Source organism: Penicillium taxi (genome assembly GCF_028828555.1).
Source record: "Penicillium taxi strain IBT 34144 chromosome Unknown utg000005l_segment0_segment0, whole genome shotgun sequence".
NCBI lineage: Eukaryota > Fungi > Ascomycota > Eurotiomycetes > Eurotiales > Aspergillaceae > Penicillium > Penicillium taxi.
The window spans coordinates 2477889-2500514 of record NW_026643207.1 but is presented as its reverse complement, the minus strand read 5'-3'; the positions used below and the strand labels follow the sequence as shown (position 1 = coordinate 2500514).

General features: G+C 45.4%; 9 protein-coding genes across 9 annotated transcripts; 2 read left to right on the top strand and 7 right to left on the bottom strand.

Moving 5' to 3' along the window:
- Nucleotides 1–82: 82 nt before the first annotated feature.
- N7495_008268 (uncharacterized protein) lies at nucleotides 83–1359 on the bottom strand (the record flags this gene model as incomplete). The annotated part of the gene is made up of 4 exons (XM_057210919.1): nucleotides 83–301; nucleotides 361–426; nucleotides 507–1187; nucleotides 1276–1359. The coding sequence occupies 4 exons, from the start codon at nucleotides 1357–1359 to the stop codon at nucleotides 83–85; spliced, it is 1050 nt and encodes a 349-aa protein (XP_057060462.1).
- Nucleotides 1360–3580: 2221 nt separating this feature from the next.
- N7495_008267 (ER lumen protein-retaining receptor) lies at nucleotides 3581–4698 on the bottom strand (the record flags this gene model as incomplete). Its single annotated transcript, XM_057210918.1, has 3 exons — nucleotides 3581–4150; nucleotides 4214–4536; nucleotides 4602–4698. The coding sequence occupies 3 exons, from the start codon at nucleotides 4696–4698 to the stop codon at nucleotides 3581–3583; spliced, it is 990 nt and encodes a 329-aa protein (XP_057060461.1).
- A 394-nt stretch (nucleotides 4699–5092) lies between these two features.
- N7495_008266 (uncharacterized protein) lies at nucleotides 5093–9241 on the bottom strand (the record flags this gene model as incomplete). The annotated part of the gene is made up of 5 exons (XM_057210917.1): nucleotides 5093–6830; nucleotides 6919–8197; nucleotides 8260–8521; nucleotides 8575–8930; nucleotides 8986–9241. 5 exons carry the CDS (start codon nucleotides 9239–9241, stop codon nucleotides 5093–5095), a joined length of 3891 nt encoding a protein of 1296 aa, XP_057060460.1.
- Nucleotides 9242–9813: 572 nt separating this feature from the next.
- On the bottom strand, nucleotides 9814–10368 carry N7495_008265 (uncharacterized protein; the record flags this gene model as incomplete). The annotated part of the gene is made up of 1 exon (XM_057210916.1): nucleotides 9814–10368. One exon carries the CDS (start codon nucleotides 10366–10368, stop codon nucleotides 9814–9816), a length of 555 nt encoding a protein of 184 aa, XP_057060459.1.
- Nucleotides 10369–10768: 400 nt separating this feature from the next.
- Nucleotides 10769–11182, bottom strand: N7495_008264 (uncharacterized protein; the record flags this gene model as incomplete). Its single annotated transcript, XM_057210915.1, has 1 exon — nucleotides 10769–11182. The coding sequence occupies one exon, from the start codon at nucleotides 11180–11182 to the stop codon at nucleotides 10769–10771; it is 414 nt and encodes a 137-aa protein (XP_057060458.1).
- Nucleotides 11183–14818: 3636 nt separating this feature from the next.
- N7495_008263 (uncharacterized protein) lies at nucleotides 14819–15713 on the bottom strand (the record flags this gene model as incomplete). Its single annotated transcript, XM_057210914.1, has 2 exons — nucleotides 14819–14972; nucleotides 15499–15713. The coding sequence occupies 2 exons, from the start codon at nucleotides 15711–15713 to the stop codon at nucleotides 14819–14821; spliced, it is 369 nt and encodes a 122-aa protein (XP_057060457.1).
- Nucleotides 15714–16288: 575 nt separating this feature from the next.
- Nucleotides 16289–17682, top strand: N7495_008262 (SANT/Myb-like DNA-binding domain-containing protein; the record flags this gene model as incomplete). Its single annotated transcript, XM_057210913.1, has 7 exons — nucleotides 16289–16356; nucleotides 16846–17065; nucleotides 17091–17219; nucleotides 17282–17329; nucleotides 17411–17443; nucleotides 17503–17586; nucleotides 17641–17682. The coding sequence occupies 7 exons, from the start codon at nucleotides 16289–16291 to the stop codon at nucleotides 17680–17682; spliced, it is 624 nt and encodes a 207-aa protein (XP_057060456.1).
- An 886-nt stretch (nucleotides 17683–18568) lies between these two features.
- On the top strand, nucleotides 18569–20492 carry N7495_008261 (Nucleoside transporter; the record flags this gene model as incomplete). The annotated part of the gene is made up of 6 exons (XM_057210912.1): nucleotides 18569–19039; nucleotides 19106–19256; nucleotides 19318–19390; nucleotides 19451–19564; nucleotides 19631–20336; nucleotides 20409–20492. The coding sequence occupies 6 exons, from the start codon at nucleotides 18569–18571 to the stop codon at nucleotides 20490–20492; spliced, it is 1599 nt and encodes a 532-aa protein (XP_057060455.1).
- A 557-nt stretch (nucleotides 20493–21049) lies between these two features.
- cox5b (cytochrome c oxidase subunit IV) lies at nucleotides 21050–22258 on the bottom strand (the record flags this gene model as incomplete). Its single annotated transcript, XM_057210911.1, has 6 exons — nucleotides 21050–21132; nucleotides 21212–21302; nucleotides 21369–21469; nucleotides 21577–21735; nucleotides 21954–22007; nucleotides 22165–22258. The coding sequence occupies 6 exons, from the start codon at nucleotides 22256–22258 to the stop codon at nucleotides 21050–21052; spliced, it is 582 nt and encodes a 193-aa protein (XP_057060454.1).
- Between the last annotated feature and the right edge of the window lie 368 nt (nucleotides 22259–22626).

Here is a 22626-nt window from a genome sequence, read left to right as displayed (position 1 = left end):
TATCTATGCTGTTCGCGAAAATGCAATCAAATATACCCAACGACTTGAAAAAAGCAGGTTCAGAGATGAAATGCATCCACTTCTATAAATCCTCCGTATCGAAAGACTCTGACCATGCTCTTTTTCCCTTTCGAATCAGAGGTGATGCTGGAGGAGGTATAGATGGAGAATTTGAAGGGTCAGACATGGCCGACGGAGAGGCAATTCCCAATTCTCGACGATTCCTTTTAGTCTCCATGAGTCGGAGCTGTGCCTTGCACTGTTCAGGTGAATAATCCTCTGATGAACCAAGCTCTTTCATCTGAAGTCAATTTAATATTTAGAGGAGCTAGAGGCAAGGAAGAAGAAGTGAAAATTTACCTTGTTTGCAAGAAATCGATACTTTTCCTCCTCCCATATATTATGAGCGGTGACAAGAAGCTGAATCTAAGGCGTACTAGTCAATATCAAAGTCTCAAAGACGTGTCGTATTCTTAGACTTTAGCAAATTTGTAGTACGTACTCACATCGTGATCTTCCCAGCGCTCAAGCCTCTCCTTACGTCGACGTAGCAATCTCATCTGCAGCCGTGCCTCAGAAGCGTCCCTTTTGAACCTCTCTAGGAACATCTCGCGCACATGCTTCCAGGCAACGTTTTGCTGCCGCAGATTTTCCACAAAGGCATCTTCTTCCTCGGCCTGTGGGTCACGACGACCACGACCCGGAGCGCGGGGCCGAGGATGAATTGGCAGTGGAGGAGATTTAGGGTTTAAACGCTCGTACTCCATTCGCTGGACACCTTCTGGGTCTGGAGCAATGTTGACAAGGGGCTCACGTGCAGATGTCTGAGTTCTAGATTGGGTAGAGGGAGTGTGCTTGATACGCTTTGCTGCCGGTATCTGCGGGGACGGCCGTGAAGAGTCATTAATTGTATAATGAAACTCATCCTGTCCATATGCATAGTTGGCGCTTGGAGTGGATGATGATTGTGGAAAACCAACAGGAAATAATCCAGTGATTCCTAGACCGTGGTTGGGAATAGAGTCGCCGATGCCATATCCAAAGTCTTGTTGCACATACCCCTGTTGACTGAGGGCTGGGCTTGGACGAAATGAGCTGTCAGGGAGACTAATGGGCGTGAGGATATCTGGTGGGACCATGGGATCTACTCCACAGTATGATGGATTCAACCCCATACTAAAAGCATCCTGAAACGTGAGCTAAGAATAGTCAAATCAGCCACCTGCGTGTGACTCTTCAGGCCAAAGACCAATTAGGAAGGGGGCCAGAGCATACTGTTTCAACTCCAGGCCATTCGGGCTCAAGGCTATCGTAGTCGTAGAATTCTGAAATATTCTCTTCATTCTCATAGTGTGACATGATGCGTGCAGGGTGTGCTAAGGACTATAAATCCCGAGGTATCGCACACTTGATTGGAACAGAGACCCGTTTGTGGCAAAAGATGAAACACGGGATTGATACACCGTGCAGCTTGATAAAGAAACTTCTTATAGGTAGAGGGTGGCAGTCGATAGAGAATGGTTGGTGAAAGCGGCTATGATATCAAACAAGAAAGCGTCTAAAGCGGCTTTTGTATAGATAAACTATGTTTCTTAAAAAAGCTCACACGACCTCGGGAAGGATGATTCTTTATGAATGAAGGATCTAGTCAGGTACAAGGTGGGGTGAAAGGAATATGATATAGATGCACTTCGCGCTCTGTAGTTTTATGAGAGATATCACAGCCCGCAACCTTGGAACATATCTTCGCAAGGCAAAATGAAATGAGAGCCTTGAGAGGACTGCTTGCTGAGCTATAGGCTCAGAATGCACCAAGAATCAAATACAGCGCCTCTGATGGCATTGGTAGTGCATTAAACCCCTCGGAAGCAGACGAGTTTAGACTTGATGAGGGCCTATATCTAAGCGCCAGCTGACCCAATAGTCTCATTTTCTTCATATCCGCCCCCACATCCATGCCCCCTTTGATGGGGCACAGACTCTACGCTTTTGAGAAATTTGAAATTGCAGGCCAAGTGGGCTGTGGCCCACATTGATCTGAAATTATGATGAAAGACAAAAGTAGAGAAGAAGTTTGAAATCCGAGCCAGTGGTTCTTGGGTCTACACAGGTAGAGAAGAGCTGCTGATTGGCTACTGTCATGATTTCGGGCCGTACCCTTAATGTTTTAATTATTTAGTTTAAACTGCTCGATGTATGATCCTAGATCCCCCGTCTTTCTCCCCTTACTACAGTATTCACCAGCTAGCCCAGCTGGCCTCTACCACCTAAACAAAAGATGGTAGCTTCGGAGATACATATGATGTGGTATATGGATCGGAAACTTTGTTTTCTAAACTAAAGCAATAGGTAGCGGAAGAGGGAAGAGGGAAAAAAAAATGGAAATCTTAAATCTCAATGAAATTCGTCAAAGGGGGCTCTTGACTGGACAGATTACGAACAGTAGGTTCATGAGGCTGAAAAGGCGCATCAGAGCGCTTCTAAAGTGGCTTTTTGCTTCGGGGGATTGTCAGCCGTTAGTTAAGCGCCGACAGGGCTGTCCTTCCCCGCGCCACTGCAGCAGAGAACCTTCTTCGGGGCTTCGCCAACGGGATTTGAAGGTTCTGACTGCCAATCTCAAGGTGTAATACCAAGGAAAACAGGGTTATGTTCTTTATTCTCCCACCAATCTCACCGTTTCTCGCATCTATCACCTCCACTACAACCTTGAAATCGTCTTTCTCGAGCGGCCGAATCTGTTCCGACTTTCTGTCGTTAAGCGCCTCTCGAGGCTCTCGTTAAGATCTTTAGTAAATGATGGCCTGATGGTGATGTGGGTAATGTTCTAGCCCCAAAATTCACAAAATTAAAAGAGAAAGAGAGGTGAAGACATCGGGAGTTGAAGTTCCCATAAGAAGGTTAGGGTTAACCCCACCACCTGCATGACATTCTGAAGTTCTATCCACTGTTTCAGATCCAGATTTTTTTTCTCTGACACTGGCAGCTTCATCTATTAGGGGATCACTATGAATAGCTCTCTAGCTTCTACAAGTTGAAACGACCATGAGACTGTCGACGCTAGTGTTTGGCCCCTTCAAGACAGTCCTGTAGTGGACCTAGTCATGTGATGCAACAGGGGGAAGATCAAAATCCATATTAAGAAATTTTACAGAGTAGTAAATAGTGAATAGCTAGGTATCTAGATACAAGGTAACAAACATTCCACTCGGACCTATGATATGGTGGACGTATTGTCATAATATGGAGCTATTTCATCAAATGACATCCATCTCAAAGCGCTTTTCGCGAGTGGAACGATAAAAAAAGAAATTCCAAAATAGGAAGTGTCTGATAACAGATTCTCTGTATGTCCTGTATGGAACAAAATATTTGACGCCGGCATCTTTTTTTTTTTGCTTTTTTTTTCTCTTTTTTCCCCCGAGCTATGTCGGCCTAGACCTCCAAAAATCCTAAATCCTGATAGCCTTGAAATGCGCCTTACTCGCTCAATAAATACCCAAAACAGATAACGCTTGTCAAGTCGTCAAGTTACGCCTACGGGAATACACCGGTGTTATGGCCGCAGTTTTTCAGAGGGCGATTACGCCCTGCTGTGGCCAAGATAAGGGCTGTTCTCGTCGTCGTCTTCATCGTCGAGAATCTCATCGAGATTCTCGTCATGGGGTTCTCGGCGGCTATGGTGTTCCAATGTGTCATCGGCTGCGATGGAGACTCCCCGGGCGCCCCACCGGTTAGTGTTCGGTCGTCCATCCTCGCCATCCACGTCATCACGGAGGTTCTGTTCCTCGTCGCTAGATGCACGTGAGCGGCGGAAGCTGACGACCCGGTTAACGAGCCAGCTCTTACTGTAGTCATCCGAGTCCACAACCCCACCGTTGCGCAGCTTCACGCGCTGACGCGAGTAATACACCCAAGCAAAGTCGGCATAGAATGCTGTCTGCACGATACCAAAGACCAGCGCGATAGGATCCCAGAAGTGCTCTGAGCCAAAGCCACGCACCATCCAATTCAGTATATAGAAGGCCCGGTAAGAACCCAAGGCCGCGAGATAGAAGGAGTCGATCACCGTCGGGACAGTGGTTTGGCGGAGGAGTAGTAGCTGGGGCAATACACAGACAGACTCCAAAATAATCGAAAATGCCCAGGGCAGCTATTTTGCCAAATATAATCAGCAAATGTATCAGAGATCACGGCGATGCGAAACACTGCTTACCTCTATAAACCAATTTCCTTTGAATGGGTTCTTTCGGAATGCAATTTCAAAGATGTAGATGGAAATAGGTGCCAGTACCAGCGAGCCACCTACGGAGTAGGTACCTAGCTTCCATGCACGCTCCCGTTCACGAGTCCGAGGGAAGACCTTCATCATAATAAACACGAGGTAGAAGGAGGAGGTGATGTAGAAGAGCTTGAAAAGGAGATTCCAGAATGTAGTAAAACCCCCATATTTGAAGTCCCATGTGTCGCCGTCGAAAATATCCAGATAGCGAGTGACAAAGACCAGGGCATAGAGTATCTGTGTCAGAAGCGAAACACCTACAAGCAAGGTATTAGCACGGCACAGGTCATTACCTCTTCGCCCAGTTGTAATAATAACTTACCCTCAGCACTTGAATTTCTATGTATTGCCCAGATCAAGATGCATATCGAAGCAAAGTGAGAGATATCAGCCAAATAGCGGAACACGTTCCAAAACATGACTGAGTAGCTTAGCGAGGTTTGGAGAAGAGTGGAGGCCGGGAGGACGTTAGGACATCCAAATGTATGTCGCAGGCGATAAGAAGAGACCTGTCGTTACTTTCTGACCCTTAAAGAGAGCTGTCAGAGCTTGAGAGGGAGCCTGGAGAGCTCCCGTATCAACGACGAGAGCTTTAGCCGCGTGTCCTCACGTGATGGAATACGTCATCGTTTTTTTTATAAATAGATTTTAGGGCATCGGAGTATGTGCTGAGGAAACATGTGATTTTTCTAGTGAAATGCTAGTTTACTGGAAAGAAATATTGGAAATATATAAGTAAGAAAAATGATTTTATTAAAGCTCTGAGAGAGAGAGAGAGAGAGAGAGAGAGAGAGAGAAGGGGGCATAAATCTCTCAATGTGCCTTACTTCCGATCTTTTTACGCCCCAAATCCAAGAGCTTGGCCGTAGGATCTGCTCGGTTCGATCGATTTTTCAGCAATCCCAGAATCACCTCCTTGAAATTTTCTCCCAAGTTGCCCCACACAAACTCTGGGTTAAGAGCCTTGATGAAAACGCGTACTGTAGTGGCAGGGATATTCAAAATAGAGCATACATCCTCAGGGGACAGGCTCTGCTGCATCTTCTTGATAAATGCTGAATTCATCGTCGATTTGAATATCTCAAATCCATCCTTCGTTTTTGTTTGAATCATGACAGTTCCCGGGGATGTTGCTTCTGTTTCTACTTTCTCATCTGTATTCAAGTTCTCGGGGAGTTCTGGCTCTTTCCCTGTCAGAATCGTTTGAAGGAAGATCTCATCGAGAGGCTCGATGGTATCGTTGAGTTCTCCTTTCTTCCTAAGTTGCCAAGGAGCACGCACTATCTCAGCATCACCATAAACTTTTCTTGTTAATTGGACATTTTTAGACATGGTATCTTCGTCAATATCATCACCAAAGTCTGCGTCAAGAAGATTCTTATAAATCTGCATATTCTGCATCTTCAACAATTTGGGATCCACATTCCAGAGCGAAGCGATTCCAGCATGTTTTTCCATGATTTGTTGGCAACCTTTTTTCACTGCAGTCCAGGCATTCCTCTTGCATGCCTCTGCAACTGATGTCTTGAGCGTACTAAAGATAGCTGAGCGTGAGATGTAGGTACGGGCGGCAATTAAGTCATCGTAGGCACGTCGCGGACCTCCTCTGGCAAGATGATCGAGATAGCGGAGTATCATAGAGTAGGAATTATATCTACTCCGATGCGGAATCTCTTCTTTTGATGGAATGCTCTCTAGCAAACGAGTTGCGACAGCCGCAATGTTGATGCCATCTGTCGAAAATGTTCGCATAAGCACAGTGAGAATTGTGCGAGAATGGTAGAGTTCAATGTCTCGAAGCTTGTAAGATTCGATAGTCTTAGCTTCTTTGATGGCTTTGACCTCATCCAGGTTTTCGTTTTTGGTTACTACACGAAAGATGACCTTATCAAAAATTTTCTCTAGGTTTTTGTTGAATTGATTGAGAGGCCATCCTGTGTAGGGATACAAAGCGACGACATTTTTGTACCAAACCCACTCTGCATCGGTCGTGGGAACATCGTATTGGGGATGCAAACCAAACAACTGCCAGACCATGCTGGTAGGACGCACTCCTGAACCTGCTATTGTCAAGAGATTCCCGAAAAGTCCTCGCATCAATCTTGTGACAGTATCTTCAGCCTCCTCTAACTCAAGTGGTGCAGTTGTTCTCCTCTCAGCGAGTTTTGACATGGCTGCCATCAGTAATGCGCTCAAGAGTCTGCCAGTTTCGGGGCTTTCAGGCTGAATATTGTACTCTCTAGATGCCAGTGCCTGACTGAGAGTGAATCTCATGATGATTCTTAGCGCGGAAATGTGTGGTTCATTACATTTGTCCATCCATCTCACGGTGTAAGGACTTTTTAGATTGACAAATTCATCCCAGCAGACCCAGGCTATCATCGACGAATTTGTTTCGAGTTCTCGGTTCAAAGACGCCATTGCCAGAGTTGGGCGCCAGCTTCCGTCACTTCTTTGAAGTCCATGATGTCTGTTCTGCGACTGCTCTATGATGATTCCTGCGTCGAATCCATTGAGATTCAGAATTCTTGAGTCAATATCGCAGTATGAGCTATGAAAGAATGTCAGCACCATGTATCATAAAACTTTTAGTACTACTGTTCACGGGAAATTTCCAAAAAGAAGCTGGCTTCACATACCTAGCATCGATGATCTTATTTTGGAGATCCCCCAAAAGCTGCTGAAAGGACGACGTCTCTATACTCAACAGCAGGACACCCATATCTTCCGCATATGTTTCAAGGTACCCTGCCAGGGTTTCAAAAGTCATAGACTTCGCGTTCTCGACATTACTTTGAATCTTTGATTGGCGAACAAGACGCTGCAAATCGTGTGTTCGCTTTGAAGTCGTCTGAGATGACACCATATTGGAAAAACTTGAGATCAGAGGCTCAAAAGCCCGTTGTGTCTCCTTCATTCTCTTTCTCAATTCTCCGAGCATACTGTTCTTCTTCTTCTGCAATTCTGGATCTTCCGCATTGTACTCTTGGGTCAAAAACTTGATATAGGCCTCCGTTAATGGAGACTTTGCGTGCATAATCTTTGCTTGAAGCGCAGACACCAAGACTTTGGAGAGTTCCTGGAGGTCTTTTCGGCTCAAAAGCACCTGTAGTTGTGACACTGCTGCATATATGTCCTCTTTTAGCTCTTGAAGCTGCTCGAATGAAAGCTGTTCAAACAGCTTCTGAAGGTCTTGAACTTGGATCACCTGGCCTGAAGCGGGGAGGATAATCGAAGTTGAATCGCCAAGAATAACTATTCGCTCAATTCTTGGATCCAATATGGCTTCTATATCAGTAGATGTGAGTAAAGATGTCACATCAGAGCCAAATGCAAGTTCAGATGTGTTGAGATGTGCCCGATTAGCAAGACCTCTGTAGAAGTAATACTTGTCAAAAATTTGAACCAGCACCAAAGATTGTGGTCCCGCAAGCGCTGTTACGGCGTTTACGTTCGCCGAGTTTAGTAATGACAAGACTTCATCGGCATTCTTAGGCTCAGATTGTGGGCTTAGTTGCACAATGAAGAGTGCGTTTATTCTGTAGGCAGTTGCGATATTGCGCGCATTGTCTGTCATTTTGTCATCGACAATCACCACAATATTCTGGAGTTGCTTATAATAGTCCCGAAGCGCAATATCATCAGTAAAGGGAACATTTGAGGGAACTGTTCCCGTCGCTAATAGAAGTGGGCCTTCAAGCTGACCAAAAATGCATGGCAAAACTAGGGCAGATGGCTGATTTTTTGCAGGGAGTTTTTCACCCAACAACTCAAATTCAATTCCGGTTCCGAAACGTATGATCTGTGCTGATTCCAAATCAAGCACCGAAGGAAGTGAAACGGAATCCGTGATAAACACGGCATTTTTCTTGGTGGGCAGGCTTTCTGAGCTCCGGTTTCTGGCGTCTTTGGTTGCACCTGTATGTTTCACATATGGTCAGTTGTTGAACTTCCCCTTATCATCATTCTGTAATACTTACTTTGCGAGGCCGACAGAGTAGAAGCAGCCCGAGCAGCCTGAGGATCCCGAGAGAAAGTTTTGAAGTCTGCCCGGTTGATCGCTTCCTGAAAGCAGGGGCTTTCTAATTGGTTCGCTTGACACGATAGCTCTCGGTCTGTAGTTGCTGTTGGCAATACAGAGCAGATCAGAGACTCTCCATCGCGCTTTATAACTATTGGACAACATATAGTCGCATCTCCAACTGTTGCTGCATCCAGAGGCACCGGAATGATATAAAGAACCTGTCATAACTGTTAATGAAGGTCAAAGGGAAAGTGCAGAAGTTTTAGAGTACCTTTTCCACATGATCGGCAACCAACAAAGCAGGGTTAGTTCCGAGAAATTTTGTGATGGGGGTCAAGTGAAATCCAGATATGAATACGCATAACTCTTTTTCCACTAGATTGTCACTTTGTATCGTAGAGTACTGTAGGAGATCCTCTCCGCTTTTAATATCACCACTGTGACGTATCCCCCGAAAGGTGTCCATTGCGCTATAACAGCACGTGTTGTATGATGCATCGGCGAGGCAGAAGTCGTAGTAGGTGGGCAGGCATCGAGACAGTGCAAATATCATAATTTGGCCTGAAACTATTGGGATTTTGAAGGTTGAAGCTGGTGCTTGCATGATTTGGAAGTCCTCGAAAACCCCTGCCAATTATCAGTGGCTGTCCAGAACTTGGAAAGTGCAAGACATTAAATATACCCAAGTTGGACTTAAACTTAGACATTCGATGCAAAAGGGTCTCGCCCATCTCACCCAGATCCACGGCATTGAAAAAGAAGTCTTCCCGGTAGGAAGATATGTCTATTTCGACAATGCCATCGCTTGAGCGGCAAAGAAGAAGTTTCTCTGGATTGAATGGGTGTGCAGAGCCGACTGGAAGTTTCTCGAGGTTTCCTCGAATCTGAGCCTTCGATATTGCGAGAGGGTCGAAGTAGGTCTTCCTAACTTGATCCATGGTAGCTAGGTCTATTGAGGTTCGTTGTATTGATTATGGGAGAGTGGTATGAATGCTAATAAATCTTCTCATCGCAGTCTAATTGAACTATTTATATTTCTCAATCTCTCATGAGTCAGGGCGGGGTCAGAAATAGGAAAGGACAATAAGCTAACTTCCATGGTTGGAAGACACCCAGAGACCTAGGGGCACTAGGCCGTACCCGCTCTAGGCCCCACTAAGACCGATAACAACCAAAATTCATCCATGGAAACTCTTGGAAAAATTACTATATGCAATGTCAAACAATAACAAAAATAATATGGTAGACTTGGAATCTTGGAAATTATACATTATCTAGTATCTAACAAGGTATTAGAACCTTCCAAGATTCTTTCGGGGCCTGAAACTGGAGTGAAAACAATATTAAACTAGTCGTACCATGACTCACATTTAACAGAAACCAATTCCAACTCTTCCAAGGTTATCAACTGACTATTTTACAGTCGACAGAGGTGTGATGAGATGATTTCCATAAATGAGTTCAAAATAGGATCGGTATTATTGTATAAAGCGGATGTCACCTAAGCCCTCTATGCGAGCAATGCTGCACCAAAGAGAGCAAATGCAACTGTGTACATGGCTAGCCCCAAAGGACCAAAGTCAGGATTAACAGGATATACAAGATTACTCGCAGCTCCCTTGCTGGGCGAAGAAGTGCTCGTTGAAGCAGTTGCTCCAGTGGCAGCAGTTTCAGTGGCGGTTTCAGTGGCGGTTCCAGCAGTAGTTCCTGTTTGTGTTGCCGCAACGTTCTTCTTGTTGTATGGTGCCGGCGTAATGACAGTGATATAGCTTGGGAAGATCGAGAATGTGTAAGGATCGGGAGAACTTGTAATGCTCCCGGCATCAGTGGTCTCTGAGAGAGGTGCTGTTCCAGGATAACCTGAAGGAAGCTCACCAGGATTGTACCACGTTGATGCGGCAGTATCCAGAGAGAAAGAGGCAACACATTGGCTACCGTCGGAGAGGATGGAGCATTGGTCTGATGCCGACTCATTGTATCCTGCCTCGAAGCTTTCCAGCATTGTGTCGAAAGATAGATCGGAGAGGTCGTTGTGAGGGCATTCTTCGATAAATCTACAAACCATATCTGTAAGTTGATATGCTTTGAACATATTATTTACTACTTACTCAGACAAAAAGGCTGAATCCCAGCAACACTGACAGCTAGCCACCTCGGAAAGATCACCCGAAATGGCGTAATCTTCGCAGGGCGCATTCAGGGCATAGTTCTCGGTATAGTTTCCCCATATATAGCCTAAGTTGCACACTATATTCACAGTCGTTAGTTAGAGGGTTCATCATAGATATCATAAGCAGTGGCTGCAGCTGTCATGTCTTACCGCATCCACCAGGTGCATTATCTGGCGCAGGGTAGTAGGGAATTTGCGACCCCTGTTCCTGGTCAGAGCCTGTAAGGTATTGTAGCGCAGTTTCTTGGTAGGCGCATGAGTACACCTAAAGCAAATCTATGTTAGAAGATAATCATTAGGCGGAGAGGATAAACCGCACCTGATTCCAGCAACTTGTCAACCAACAACCAATATTCGCAGCCAACTGCACATTTCCACATGCCAACACACACGTTGAATACGAATCTCCATCGCAGTCTTCCTTCGCTTTGGTCAAGCATGTGGTAAGTGAATTAACATTGTCTTCGTAACATTGAAGATAACCACTTGGGTCAACACAGCCCTGACCCTTGGGGTTCAGGTTTGACGCATCGGCGGAAGCTAGGGACCAGAGCAGCGCCTGTGCTAAGACAATTGATTTCATGATAGCCATGATATGTATAGTCTTGGTCTGAAGCTTGAATTTCTTTTGCAGGAGAAACGCCAAAAGCTTGACCTGTGGACTGCCCCGGGTGACATTAAATACAAAAAACTTATACCTAGGTAACATCAATGTAAAGGTAGGACACAGATGCCAGGTGGCTGCTTACGGTGCATGACTAGCACCCCTGAGGCTGAGAGCTTGTTCGTGGATAGGCTGAGATGGCTTGAAGCGGTATTTTGAATATTCTGAAAATGGCAAAGTTAACCGATGAAAGTGATCCTCTCCATCAATCTAACCGGATTTGATAGATATCAATGCCCTAGTGTGAAACATTTCCAGTGTTTTCTTTGTAATCGGTAAGCATTTACCCAATCTCCGCCGAAACTCCAAATATGTGAAGTTGATTGATCGATCAAATTGTACGAAATACGGAATTTTCCGGTATTTTTAGGACCCTTTTCTAAGGGCTCAGGGGATCAATTCCACTTGAAACATACATGGGTAAGAGTCGGAACGGTGACGTTCTTACGGTGCATATGCAACTAGTATTCTTGATGGAATAGATCTAGGTGCGTCGATGCGAAGTTGTAAGAGGTGTGTTATTCAATCTTTTCCTCGCTGTAACTAAATAGACAAAACTCGCTAGATTCACTTCATGTCGAACCAACAGCATCGGAACCATTGGTCCTGTGCCCCACTTTGGTCTAGTGGTATCGACAGTAAGTTACCAATCGCAGTCGACTGCCGAAATCCTAGGGGTGGCTAGTCTCCCTAAATTCTGGGCCCCTATAGTACTGCACCGCCACGGATATGACTAGCTTAAGTCGGTATAGCCACCCAAACCCAACCAATTGATCTAATCCCGAGGTCTGATAACAGCTTGGCTATTATGAGCTCTAGCGGACCACAGTAAGGCTGTAACTAATTATTTGATAGAGTAACTTACTAGCTATGTTAAGGTAGTAGCGCACTGCTTCCAGGGTTCTTTTGGTTCAACGAAATTAGACCTCGGGACCCTTGGAACGCTCATTAGCGGGGTATTTCCGGCCGGGTAAAAACTGTATCTCCGGGGCCGTGGTAAACAAGCTTTTTTTACGCTGTAACAGGACGATGACTTCAAACTTTTGTAGAGATGTTCTCCGCTAACTCTTAGGCAACTAGTTGCTAGTTGGAGGCTATAATAGAGAAGTGTTGAATGTATCACTCCAAACCGCTAGACGTCGAATGAAACATTGGAATCAACCTTTGAAAAGACCTTGCCCAGGTGGGAGTAGGTAACCAGTGAAGGGTTTCCATGTGATCATCACAAAATTATCTACCGTGCTTGCTGTTGCTCTGTAATTATCAAGGGCTGTAGGTATTAATTGATACCCTGTACGGAGTACTATTTGATCTGACTGGTCCATGATTAATGAACTTGGCTACCTACTTTTGTAGGTAGCAAACCTTGAAAGGAGGTATAAATATAGGGTTTGGAAACACGAATTCGATGAATTATCCAAGGTTTTGTGCACTGCCTAGTTTTAATGACTCCACCTGACCGTCCTATCTACCCTGTACGGAGTAGTGACTGGCCTGGCCGTACGGCACATCCACATGGAACCAAACATCCGCCTATGATTCGCTCAAAAATACTTGAACTGAACTGCATTTGATTTGTGCTGATTTTTTACGGCAGGCTGTCAGCCTAAGAAACCAATGAGAGAGCAAATAAAAATTGTCATGATAATTACAAAACTCGTCAGCCAAGGCCCACCTGCATGTCCAGATGAGATTCTGATAATTATGCTTCAAACCCCTGAGAGAGGACCCCTGCATTTTGATGGTCTCATCGATACCAATCAACTGATATTCAGCCCTTCTTAATGCCCTTGTAGGTTCTTAATGAAATTTAGAAGCATATGTGACAAGGAAAGTTATTCGGTGATTCTCAAGGTCGTAATAAAAGTTGACCATGCATATGTGAAAATTTTCATACATTTTCCCGATTTCCAAGGCTGCTGATTTTGTTTGAGAATATTGAAATATGTTCCAGGTGAGTTCCAAGCTTATTCAGGAATTTCCAGGTAGCATCCATGGATTCCAATGTTGAACTTTGGACCCTCTAAGGTTTGAAAAACCCCCGGGGTCGTGTCATTCATCTTCAGCTACCTATCATTCAATACCTAAGTGTACCTAGATACCTAGTGTACTCACGATCTTCCGAGTGTTCAAATCCAAATCCTAACGTTTTGCCGCATTGCCATTGTTCTTCTCTTAGCTTGGTAAATGGCCTTCTCCAGAGAGTAGGATAATCAATTTTCAATTCTCTCGTATATTAGATAAGTTTCCAGGTATCAGACTGATCATTCAGTGTTCAATTCCGTGTCATAATACGAGTGGATCGATCCACTATGACCAAATTAGGTTTTTACCCCACGATTTCAAATAAGCACAATTAAGGTTGTAACTCAAAACTAATCGCTTTGGAATGCAATGTGAAATTTGATTTCTAGAAAGCCGTTTCGACTGCTTAAATGACCTGATTACTATGATTTTCATCTTCGTACCTCTCTTCCACAATAACATAAAAGGTAATCATTGTGACAAGCTCAGAACATCTTTGGATACCCAAGTACTCTTCCAGGGTTCACGCGTTTTCATTATTGTTTGCTAGCCAATGTTTTTGCATTTACTTAGATAAAAAGAGGGTATCCTGGATACAAGACTTCGAAACATCTATCAGAATCGGAGGTACCTGTCAATCTCTTATTAGAATGAAGGCGAAGCTATGTATCTGGTCACTTATGCTCTTCTCAAAATGAGTAGAACCCTATAATTGATTGGATTTTGTAGGTAAAGCCTTATATTTTGAACCTTTATTACCACACTAGTCGTCCTCGGTGAAGACTTTCGTAGTTTAACCAAGCATGGACGCGTCATAAGAAAAAGAAACTCACATCCATTCTTTCAAGTGCCAATAGTTTGCTACTACCGCTAACAGATTGAGTACAATTTATCTTAGTCATTGTATGGGTGGTTCTATTCAAGAGAGCCTTCGGAATATTGAGAGTATTTTAACTATTCCGACTCGTCCTCAAGCACGGCACCTACGTATTATAAGTTTCTATGGTGATGCTCATAACCATTCTCATGCTGCGCATGACTAACTTTCCTTTTCAGTCCTCTCTAAGCGTGTGATTATTTGGTATAATCCGGGGTGATGGATTTAGGAACTAGCCTGCCAAAGTGAATGAACTTCCTAGAGCAATATGGGGTGGTCACATGCAGAAGCCATGTAAAGATGAGAAATTAATAAAAAATCGGGATCTTAAGAAGTAACAGGCCTACCTAGAAATTCACCCGAGCAAAGAGTCTAAAAAATCGTCAGTAATTACTATCATAGCCTTGATATTTTGCTGTCCATGCCTAGGTATGAGGTCTCACTTCATGATCAAGACTTGGGCTAGAATGATGATTCATGGATAGCTGTTAAATAAAACTGGAACACTCCTTGGCTGATACATGTAGGTACCTATAGGTACTTAATTCTCATGTCTGTACTTCATCACTATTACTAGCTCATTATTAAGGTTGGAACCTTGGGAGCTATGACGAAGACATATAAAATACCTATGAGGGCATTTTAGATCTCACTATCGAAGCTTAACACTTTGAAAGAGCATGCCAGATTTGGAAAATGAAGGATAGAGAAACACGCAATCCGGTGGCGAGATGAAACAACGCAAAGCATCTTCCGTTTCTTGTTGAATGGCCAAACAACTACAGAGTAGAATGGTTGATAAGATGAGGTTGAATAACCATGTCCATCATGCTGGCAACCTTGCTTGGAATACCTTGCTCAACCCCATATATCCGCAGATACCTGCCTAGATAGGTAGGGCCAGCCACGTTGTTTCGAAATAGACGCGTTATCCTGGCAGGCATTCTCAGTGGCTGCAGCTGCTATGATATCACTTGCTCCAATTGGCAGATTACTTCAGCCCCCAATCTATTCCCCTCCTGGAACTCCTAGGGATCTTAGTTTAGCCATTAGTTATGTGTCAGATCCCGTGCCATCCAACTGTATACTAGGAAGCTCCTTATCTTGCACATCCCCTCCAACTTTGTTTAAACAAGACACCACAAGGGCATATCAAGCCCATTCCTGCAACAGATAGGCAGTGAATCATATGAAAGAAAGATAGGCCCTGATGAAAGGTAGATCCTGATAATGGATGGGGGGAAAGAACAAGGCAAAGAGGGGAAGTAGAGCTGACAGGGAGCAACAATGCATTGCATTGGAAGCGTGCTGTGGCTTGATTTAGTCTGCCAAGTCTCGGGTTGGACGGACTGAAGATTGAAATCTTTTATTTAATTTTCGCTTGAGAAAAAGAAGAGAAATGATTGCGGCTCGAGAAGTGGTATTGGATGATATAGAAATATTCAGGCTCTCCGGGGACATCAATACGGCAGGCATTGGGTAAGATGGGTTGTCATCCTCGCACGGTGTGAGAGTTCGCCGGGTCACCGGATTCTGTAACAGGCCACTCGCGCGGGCGCTTCGGCCTAAATGTCTCATGGGAGCAGCCGGACGTGGCCATCCTGATTCTGCAGACTCTTCCTTTGGCCGAATTGGAGTGCAGCACGAGCTATTTGTGACAGGGAGGCCGGGCATCGGTTCCTAGGCCACAAACGGCGTGGTGGAATGCACCGGAGCGGGGGGTCTCGAAGATCGAGGTCCATTTTATGTAGGACTTTTTTGAAGTGAGAAGTAAGGCATTGTGTTCCTGCTGTTCCTTAAATTTCTTTTCATCTCTTTTTGTCTCCCCCTGAGCTTTTTGACCAAGGGTGTATATGTGTTGAAAGATGGTAGGTTTCAAGGTCAACATCGGAGAAAAGTTCTAGAACAATTCAAGGTCCTCTTTTTCCCCTCTATCTCTCCGCATTCTTTTTTCTTTAAAAAAGAAAATACAAAAACGTAAAGAAATATCAGTTTAATCGTAATAATAAAAATGCATAGAACTTAGATATAAACCTATTTAAATTGCTCCAAAAATGAGCGGGTCGTGTTATTAGTACCGGCAAGGTTGTGATATGAGGTGACTCCATCCCCGCTCACTTTCTTCCTCTTTCACTCCTCCACTTCTTCGTAACCTCTTCCTCTCGTTACCTCTGCCTCTCTTCAAAGTATTCCAAACTCTCCTTTCTCCTTTTTCTGTTCTCTTTTCTCTTCTTTCATTCTCCTTCCTCATGTTCTCTCCATATTCGGAGGAATTCGACGTTCCTGACCCTACTCTTCGACCATGCGACTTTGAAATGTGAGTTCACTTCTAGGAGATATCCAATTCCCAACTCCAGGAAAGCTAAACGCTTCCCCGGTCGCGTCTGTCGCGCGTTCTTCTTTTATCGTTCTACACCCTGTTCCCTTCTTTTCCCGATCTGGTTCTACCCAGGATGCGCCTGTGTCATCGTCTTTTAGTGTAACGAAAGCCCACTTTTCCTAGTTGACCCCCCAAGGCGCGCCTGTAGCCGATCTGCTAACCCCCAATCGCGACCTTTTTGTACGTACAGATGCGACGTGTGAGATCCTCTGTCTTTCGTCATGTCGTAAGTTCCCTCGTCAATGATCTCCGTTCTGTGGGAGGGAGACCGGAATCTAGCGCGGTGGGGATGCTCGGTTCTCTTGGTTTCAGCTCACTTTATTTATGATGCTTTTCACACTCTATCTCTTTCCTTTACTTCCTTTACATACTCTCCTTCTTTCCTTCCCATCGCTGACGCTTCCATTCCTTTTTTTCCCTATAAAGATCACCTCCCACTTCCAAGCGCATCAAGACCTCAGCGGCAAGCGCCCCGCCACACCTACTCGCCCAACAACAACTCCACCCATTCCATCGGGTGCCGACATTTGAGGGTATCCCGATCCCATCAGCTCCGATTCCCCAACAAACATCTTCAACGTCGCGGAAACGACCTCCATCTCCTTCGGCTGGCCCATCAGGCATGATGGCGAGCCCGATGCCCCCCGTGGGTTCGATCGAGGGTGATTCAGGCCTCCCGACTTCCATTGAACCCACTCCTAAGAAAAAGGGGTCGCACCAATACCCCATGGACTGCGGAAGAGGAACAACGATTGAAGACGATGCGGGACGCAGGACGTAGCTGGAGTGAGATTGCGAAGGTGTGTGGGGATATACTACTTAGCTAACGTGGCGCATCTAACCTAACTTGGACGCGTCGCAGACTTTCCCCACGCGCACCGAGGGTAGCGTGAAGAAGCATTGGTATAAAGTATGTTGAGTCTGCACTATCATCACCATTCCACTTTGAGTATATTTTTTGGGATCTGTTTGTCTCTAACGCATCAAACAGGACATGCACTATGCCGAATTCGCCGAGGATGAGGTACTACCTGATATAAATCCTCTATTCTTGATTGGTCCAAACACTAACAGCTGTACTAGTCTATCAAACTCCGTGAAGCCATCAAGGAGTATGAGGCGAACAAGTGGAAGGTCATTGGCCAGAAAGTGGGAAAACCTGCTAAAGTAGATATATCTTTTCCTGACATCTTCCAGTCTTCCAAGCTAATTTGGTTACAGGCGTGTGAGCAATATGCCAAGGAGCATTTCAAGACCATTTAAAGCCTATCTGATGACCACTTATGAAGCGATGACTATTCTTTTTCTCCTTTACATTCTTGCATGAATTTGACATGCTCTTCTCCCGGTTTCGGCAGTTCCATAAGCGATGCAAATATCATCAAAATGGCCGAAGGGGCCTTTATGATTTATCAAAGGCAAGATGGAGTTGGTGATTCTGGACTGTGATTTTTATTTCCATTTTTGCGAATATTTTGAACCCTTTGACCCCTTCGAAATGTTCAGGGCGTTTCACCAACAGTGGTGTTATTGAAATATCCCTCTTACTACATGGATATCATTATTCCCATGATACAAGTAACCATACCTTTGAAGTAGCAAGTAGAGTACAATATAAAGTACTAAATAGAGCACAGAACACCGAATCTAGATAGATCCCGTTGACTCCACTTCAGTTTCCGCGGCAAAAAGCGCCTGGTTTTTCCCCCGCGGAGCCCTTCCACTTTTCCCCAGTTCCACTCAAAAGCAATTGTACGCTAGTTTCTTCGCAACTCCCAGAGAGCATATGATTTGCCTCAGGTAAGACTCCTTATCTGTAATCTTCTTAGTTTCAAGGTTATAAGTATCTAACGTTGATCCTTCATAGTGACTAATGGAAAGTCTAAAAGTGTGAGATAAATCCCCGCATGCTCGCCTATATATACTAAGGGCCCACCTACCATAAAGACGAGTAGTGTGGTTTTATCAAAACGATCAAGGTATATAAGGACAATCTGCATGAAGACCGTTGTTCGGTAGTCACCACTAGTGGATGTACTGCTGTTCTGAGATAATACGGTTGAACTTGATCTAGATAATTCCAGCGAAAGGACTTATGCTCAATTCCTCTATTCTTCAATCTCTCAAATACTAACAATTCAATCACAGCATGGCCTCGGACAATGAGGTCGCCACCGCCGCGGTGCGCAGCTCAAAAGATGAAATCACCCCGTCGCAACCTGAACCCGCTACTGGCGAGCAGAATTTCAAGACGGAACGAAGCTATTCAGTTGATGAAACGGCCCACCAACGGAATCCTATCGGTACACGTGTTGGCTCACTTCTCCGAGCCTTCGAGAAACAGCTTGTCGAATACAACCTCGAGGCGCGAGGTATTGAGCGAGTTGCAGTGGATGAGCGCATGAAGCGATTATCCTGGGTATCGTACTCGCAGGCTTTCTTGCTCTGGGTTTCAATCAATCTCGCAGCTAACAATATCACTCTGGGCATGCTGGGACCTGCTGTGTATGGACTCAGTTTTCTGGACTCTGCGCTCTGTGCCGCTCTTGGATGTCTAACTGGTGGTGTGGTTGCTGCGTGGATGGCTACCTGGGGTCCTCTCTCAGGTATTCGAACTATGGTCAGTGTCTTGTATTACTGTTTCCAGGCTGTTTCTAGGTGAATAGCATGCTGATCTTGCTATTAGGCTTTCGGAAGATACTCAATGGGATGGTGGCCTAGCAAGATTATTGTTGTGCTGAATCTCGTCCAAATGATTGGATACTGTATGATAGATTGTGTTGTTGGAGGACAGATCTTATCTGCGGTCTCTCCAAGTGGCATGTCTGTCGCTGTTGGTATGTAATACAAGATAGAAACCCATTCCCACAAGTACCTTACGTTGACTCTGAATCACAGGCATTGTTATTATTGCAATTATAGGTTGGGTGGTGGCTACATTCGGAATTCAAGTCTTCCACTACTATGAACGGTTAGTTGAATCACTACGAAGGATCAATCTGAAGTTCAACTAGCTCATCATGCACATTAGATATGCCTTCCTACCCCAGTTGATCGTTATCTGCATTCTTTTTGGCGTATCATCAAGAAAATTCGATTTATCAACCGTGTCCGAAGGCGACGCACGAACTGTTGCTGGTAACAGGTGAGTACTGAATAAATCCAATCCTTTGATATAAATTGCACCACAAATCTAACCACAAATATCAAGACTATCGTTCTTCTCCATCTGCCTCAGCGCAGCAATCACCTACGCACCCCTAGCAGGCGATTTCTTCGTCTACTACCCGGAGCACACCTCCCGCCTAACAATCTTCTCTCTCACCCTCGCAGGCCTCGTATCCTCCTTCGCCCTAGCCATAATCTCAGGCATCGGCCTTGCCTCCGGTATCTCCACCTACCCAGAGTATTCAGCAGCCTACGCCATCGGCCAAGGCGCGCTAATAGTCGAAGCCTTCGGCCCCCTGCACGGCTTCGGCAAGTTCTGCTCCGTGATCGTAGCCCTAGGCCTTGTCGCAAACACAGTCCCACCAACCTATTCTGCTGGTGTTGACTTCCAGATCTTAGGTCGCTATGCAGAGATAGTGCCCCGCGTCATCTGGAACTTCATCGTCTTCGTCATCTACACTGTATGTGCTCTTGCAGGCCGTGAGCATTTGTCTGAAATCTTCACAAATTTTCTCGCGCTCATGGGATACTGGGTTGCTATCTGGTTTGCTATCGTCCTTGAGGATTTCCTCTTCTTCCGCTCCAAGAGCGGATACAATTGGGCTGCGTGGCGGGATTCGTCTAAACTTCCTATTGGTATTGCGGCTTTCATGGCTTTTGTCATTGGGTGGGTTGGCGCTGTTCTCTCTATGGCCCAGGTGTGGTATATTGGAGTCTTTGCCAAGTCGGTTGGCGCTTATGGTGCTGATGTGAGTGGGCCTTTCAATTCCATTCGTCTTTTTCTTTGGATGTGTGGCGCTAACTGTTTTCACGTGCTCTAGATGGGCAACTATGTCGGTTTCTCTTGGGCTTGTATTACTTATCCACCCATGAGATACTTGGAGCTACGGTACTTTGGCCGTTAGATCGACCGCTTCACGTATCTTAACCCTTTCCAGCCTTTTTAACCCTTCCTCGACCACCATAACGTGTTTGTTCGCTCGCGGGATACCCGGATATCTCACCATCATCTTGTTTATTGTATGCTGCAAGCTCTTTCATTGTCAGCAGAACACCTAAAAGTTATTTGCCATTATAGATTCCCCATGTATTATAGTAAGTACTCTGAAAAATCTATGGAAAACATTTGAGCCTTCCCAAGGGTCTAAGGCTGTTTAACGATATAACTTGGAAATCCATCCAAGTAGATGGATGGGTATCCATGTAGAGGTAGACCTACACCTTCTCCCTAGGTACCTAGGTATACATATTATAGGTTCGAATATGAAAAGCACAGGGTTGATATTAAGTCAAAATAGATCCCCATCGCACTCTCATATTCATCCACTAGATAACTATTCTACAAAAGAGATGGAATACAAGGCAGGTAGAACAGATACAGACACACAAACTCGCATACTAAATGCAACATGCAACATGCGCCGATTACACTGCATCGGTTGGTATACTAATGCGCACGAATTTACCGGTACCAGTACTCGGGCTTGACGTAGTCGGCAAAGGTCTTGGGCTCCTCATGGGGAGGGTGGTGGTGGCCGTGGTCGTCTGTAACAGCGAAAAGACGTTAGTATCAATACCGAAGAGTATTTTTGGATGATGATGAGAGTGGGAGCATAAAACATACGAGCGTGGGGGTCCTCCTCAGGGCCGATGTAGTTCAGCTTGACGACGTTACCGCACTCGTTGCAGCGCTCAATGGGGCGGTCGCGGGAGACCTGGGAGCAGTCAGTAAATTTGCTATGTGTGGATCATTCAAGAATACGAGAGGAGATTTGTCGTACAGTCAACCAATTGACCTGGTGAGAGTCTGCGGGGAAACCAGTGCAACCGGCGTACTGCTCGTCACCAGCACCGTTGACAACGATGGGGTTCTCGAGTGTTCCTGTATAATTTCAAATTCGTCGATCAGTTACTGTCCGATGCATGATATCTTGACGTCGCGTGCAAAGCGGGTGAATTCGCACGAGGCATGAAATAGTTCTGACATACCCAGGCGGGAGGCATCAAGGGGACGCATGTCAAAATAGTCGATGCCCTGCATCTTTCCGATAAGCTCGAGACGCTCGAGACCGGTAGACTGGGCGAAGTCGGTAGGGATGGTACCGGGCTTGGCACCGGGGGCGATCAAGTCCTCATCCTTCTTGATCTCTGGATAAAGATAGCCGAGTTAGTTTTGCACAATATCACATGATGCGGATGGGCTGCCTTTGCTGCATCTCGTTGGGGAGGAATCCACAATTCATGGTCCTGACATGCCTTGCAGTCTCATTGCTGGACACAAGACGAAAGGACCATTTGATATTCCCTGAAAGTATTGACAGCAGAGGCGCAACCATCGTTTGTTATACGCTGGTGAGGTAACTGACCTTCGAAGGAAAGAATCTTGCCCTCTTCCTTGACGGCCCACTTCTTCTCGTTGCCTGTTACGAAATTCGCATTAGCGAGCGATCTAAGAGGCCTATATTTGTTTTGTTTTGCCAGAAATTATGTTGGGAGCCCATTGAGGCGTCAAGGGGGGAATTGGCATATGTCGGGTGAATGAGGTCAGATCATGCCACCGGGGACGGATGAACGTACAGCGGACGATAGAAGAGGAGAAAGGGCGGGCGATAGCGAGAGCACGGGCAGGGGAACGCCTCACGAGGGCGGAGGCGGTACGCTGGAGGAACATTGTCCGGGGAAGGATGGTTATTTTGGTGGAGAGGGGAGTTTGGGAAGATGGAGAAATTGGAGGTCTGAGGTTTGGGCAAGTTTGATTGAAGCCGCCTCAGCCCGTAGCCTGCTAATTGGCTGATTTTGGAGCCAATGGCGGGCGTATTTTTATGGATGACTCATCATGACTGATTGGCTGATCTTACGGCAGGTGGTAGAAACCACTAACGCAGCCCTTTTTAGGAAGTTAGGGCTTAGGGCTACTAAGCTTTGATACTAAGTGGTGGCTCTCTTTTGGAATATGGATTACAACCGAAGGGTAGAAGATCAAATGGTATTGATTAATGATCTTCATGAACGCACTGCTTGTCCAGCATCGCTGATATA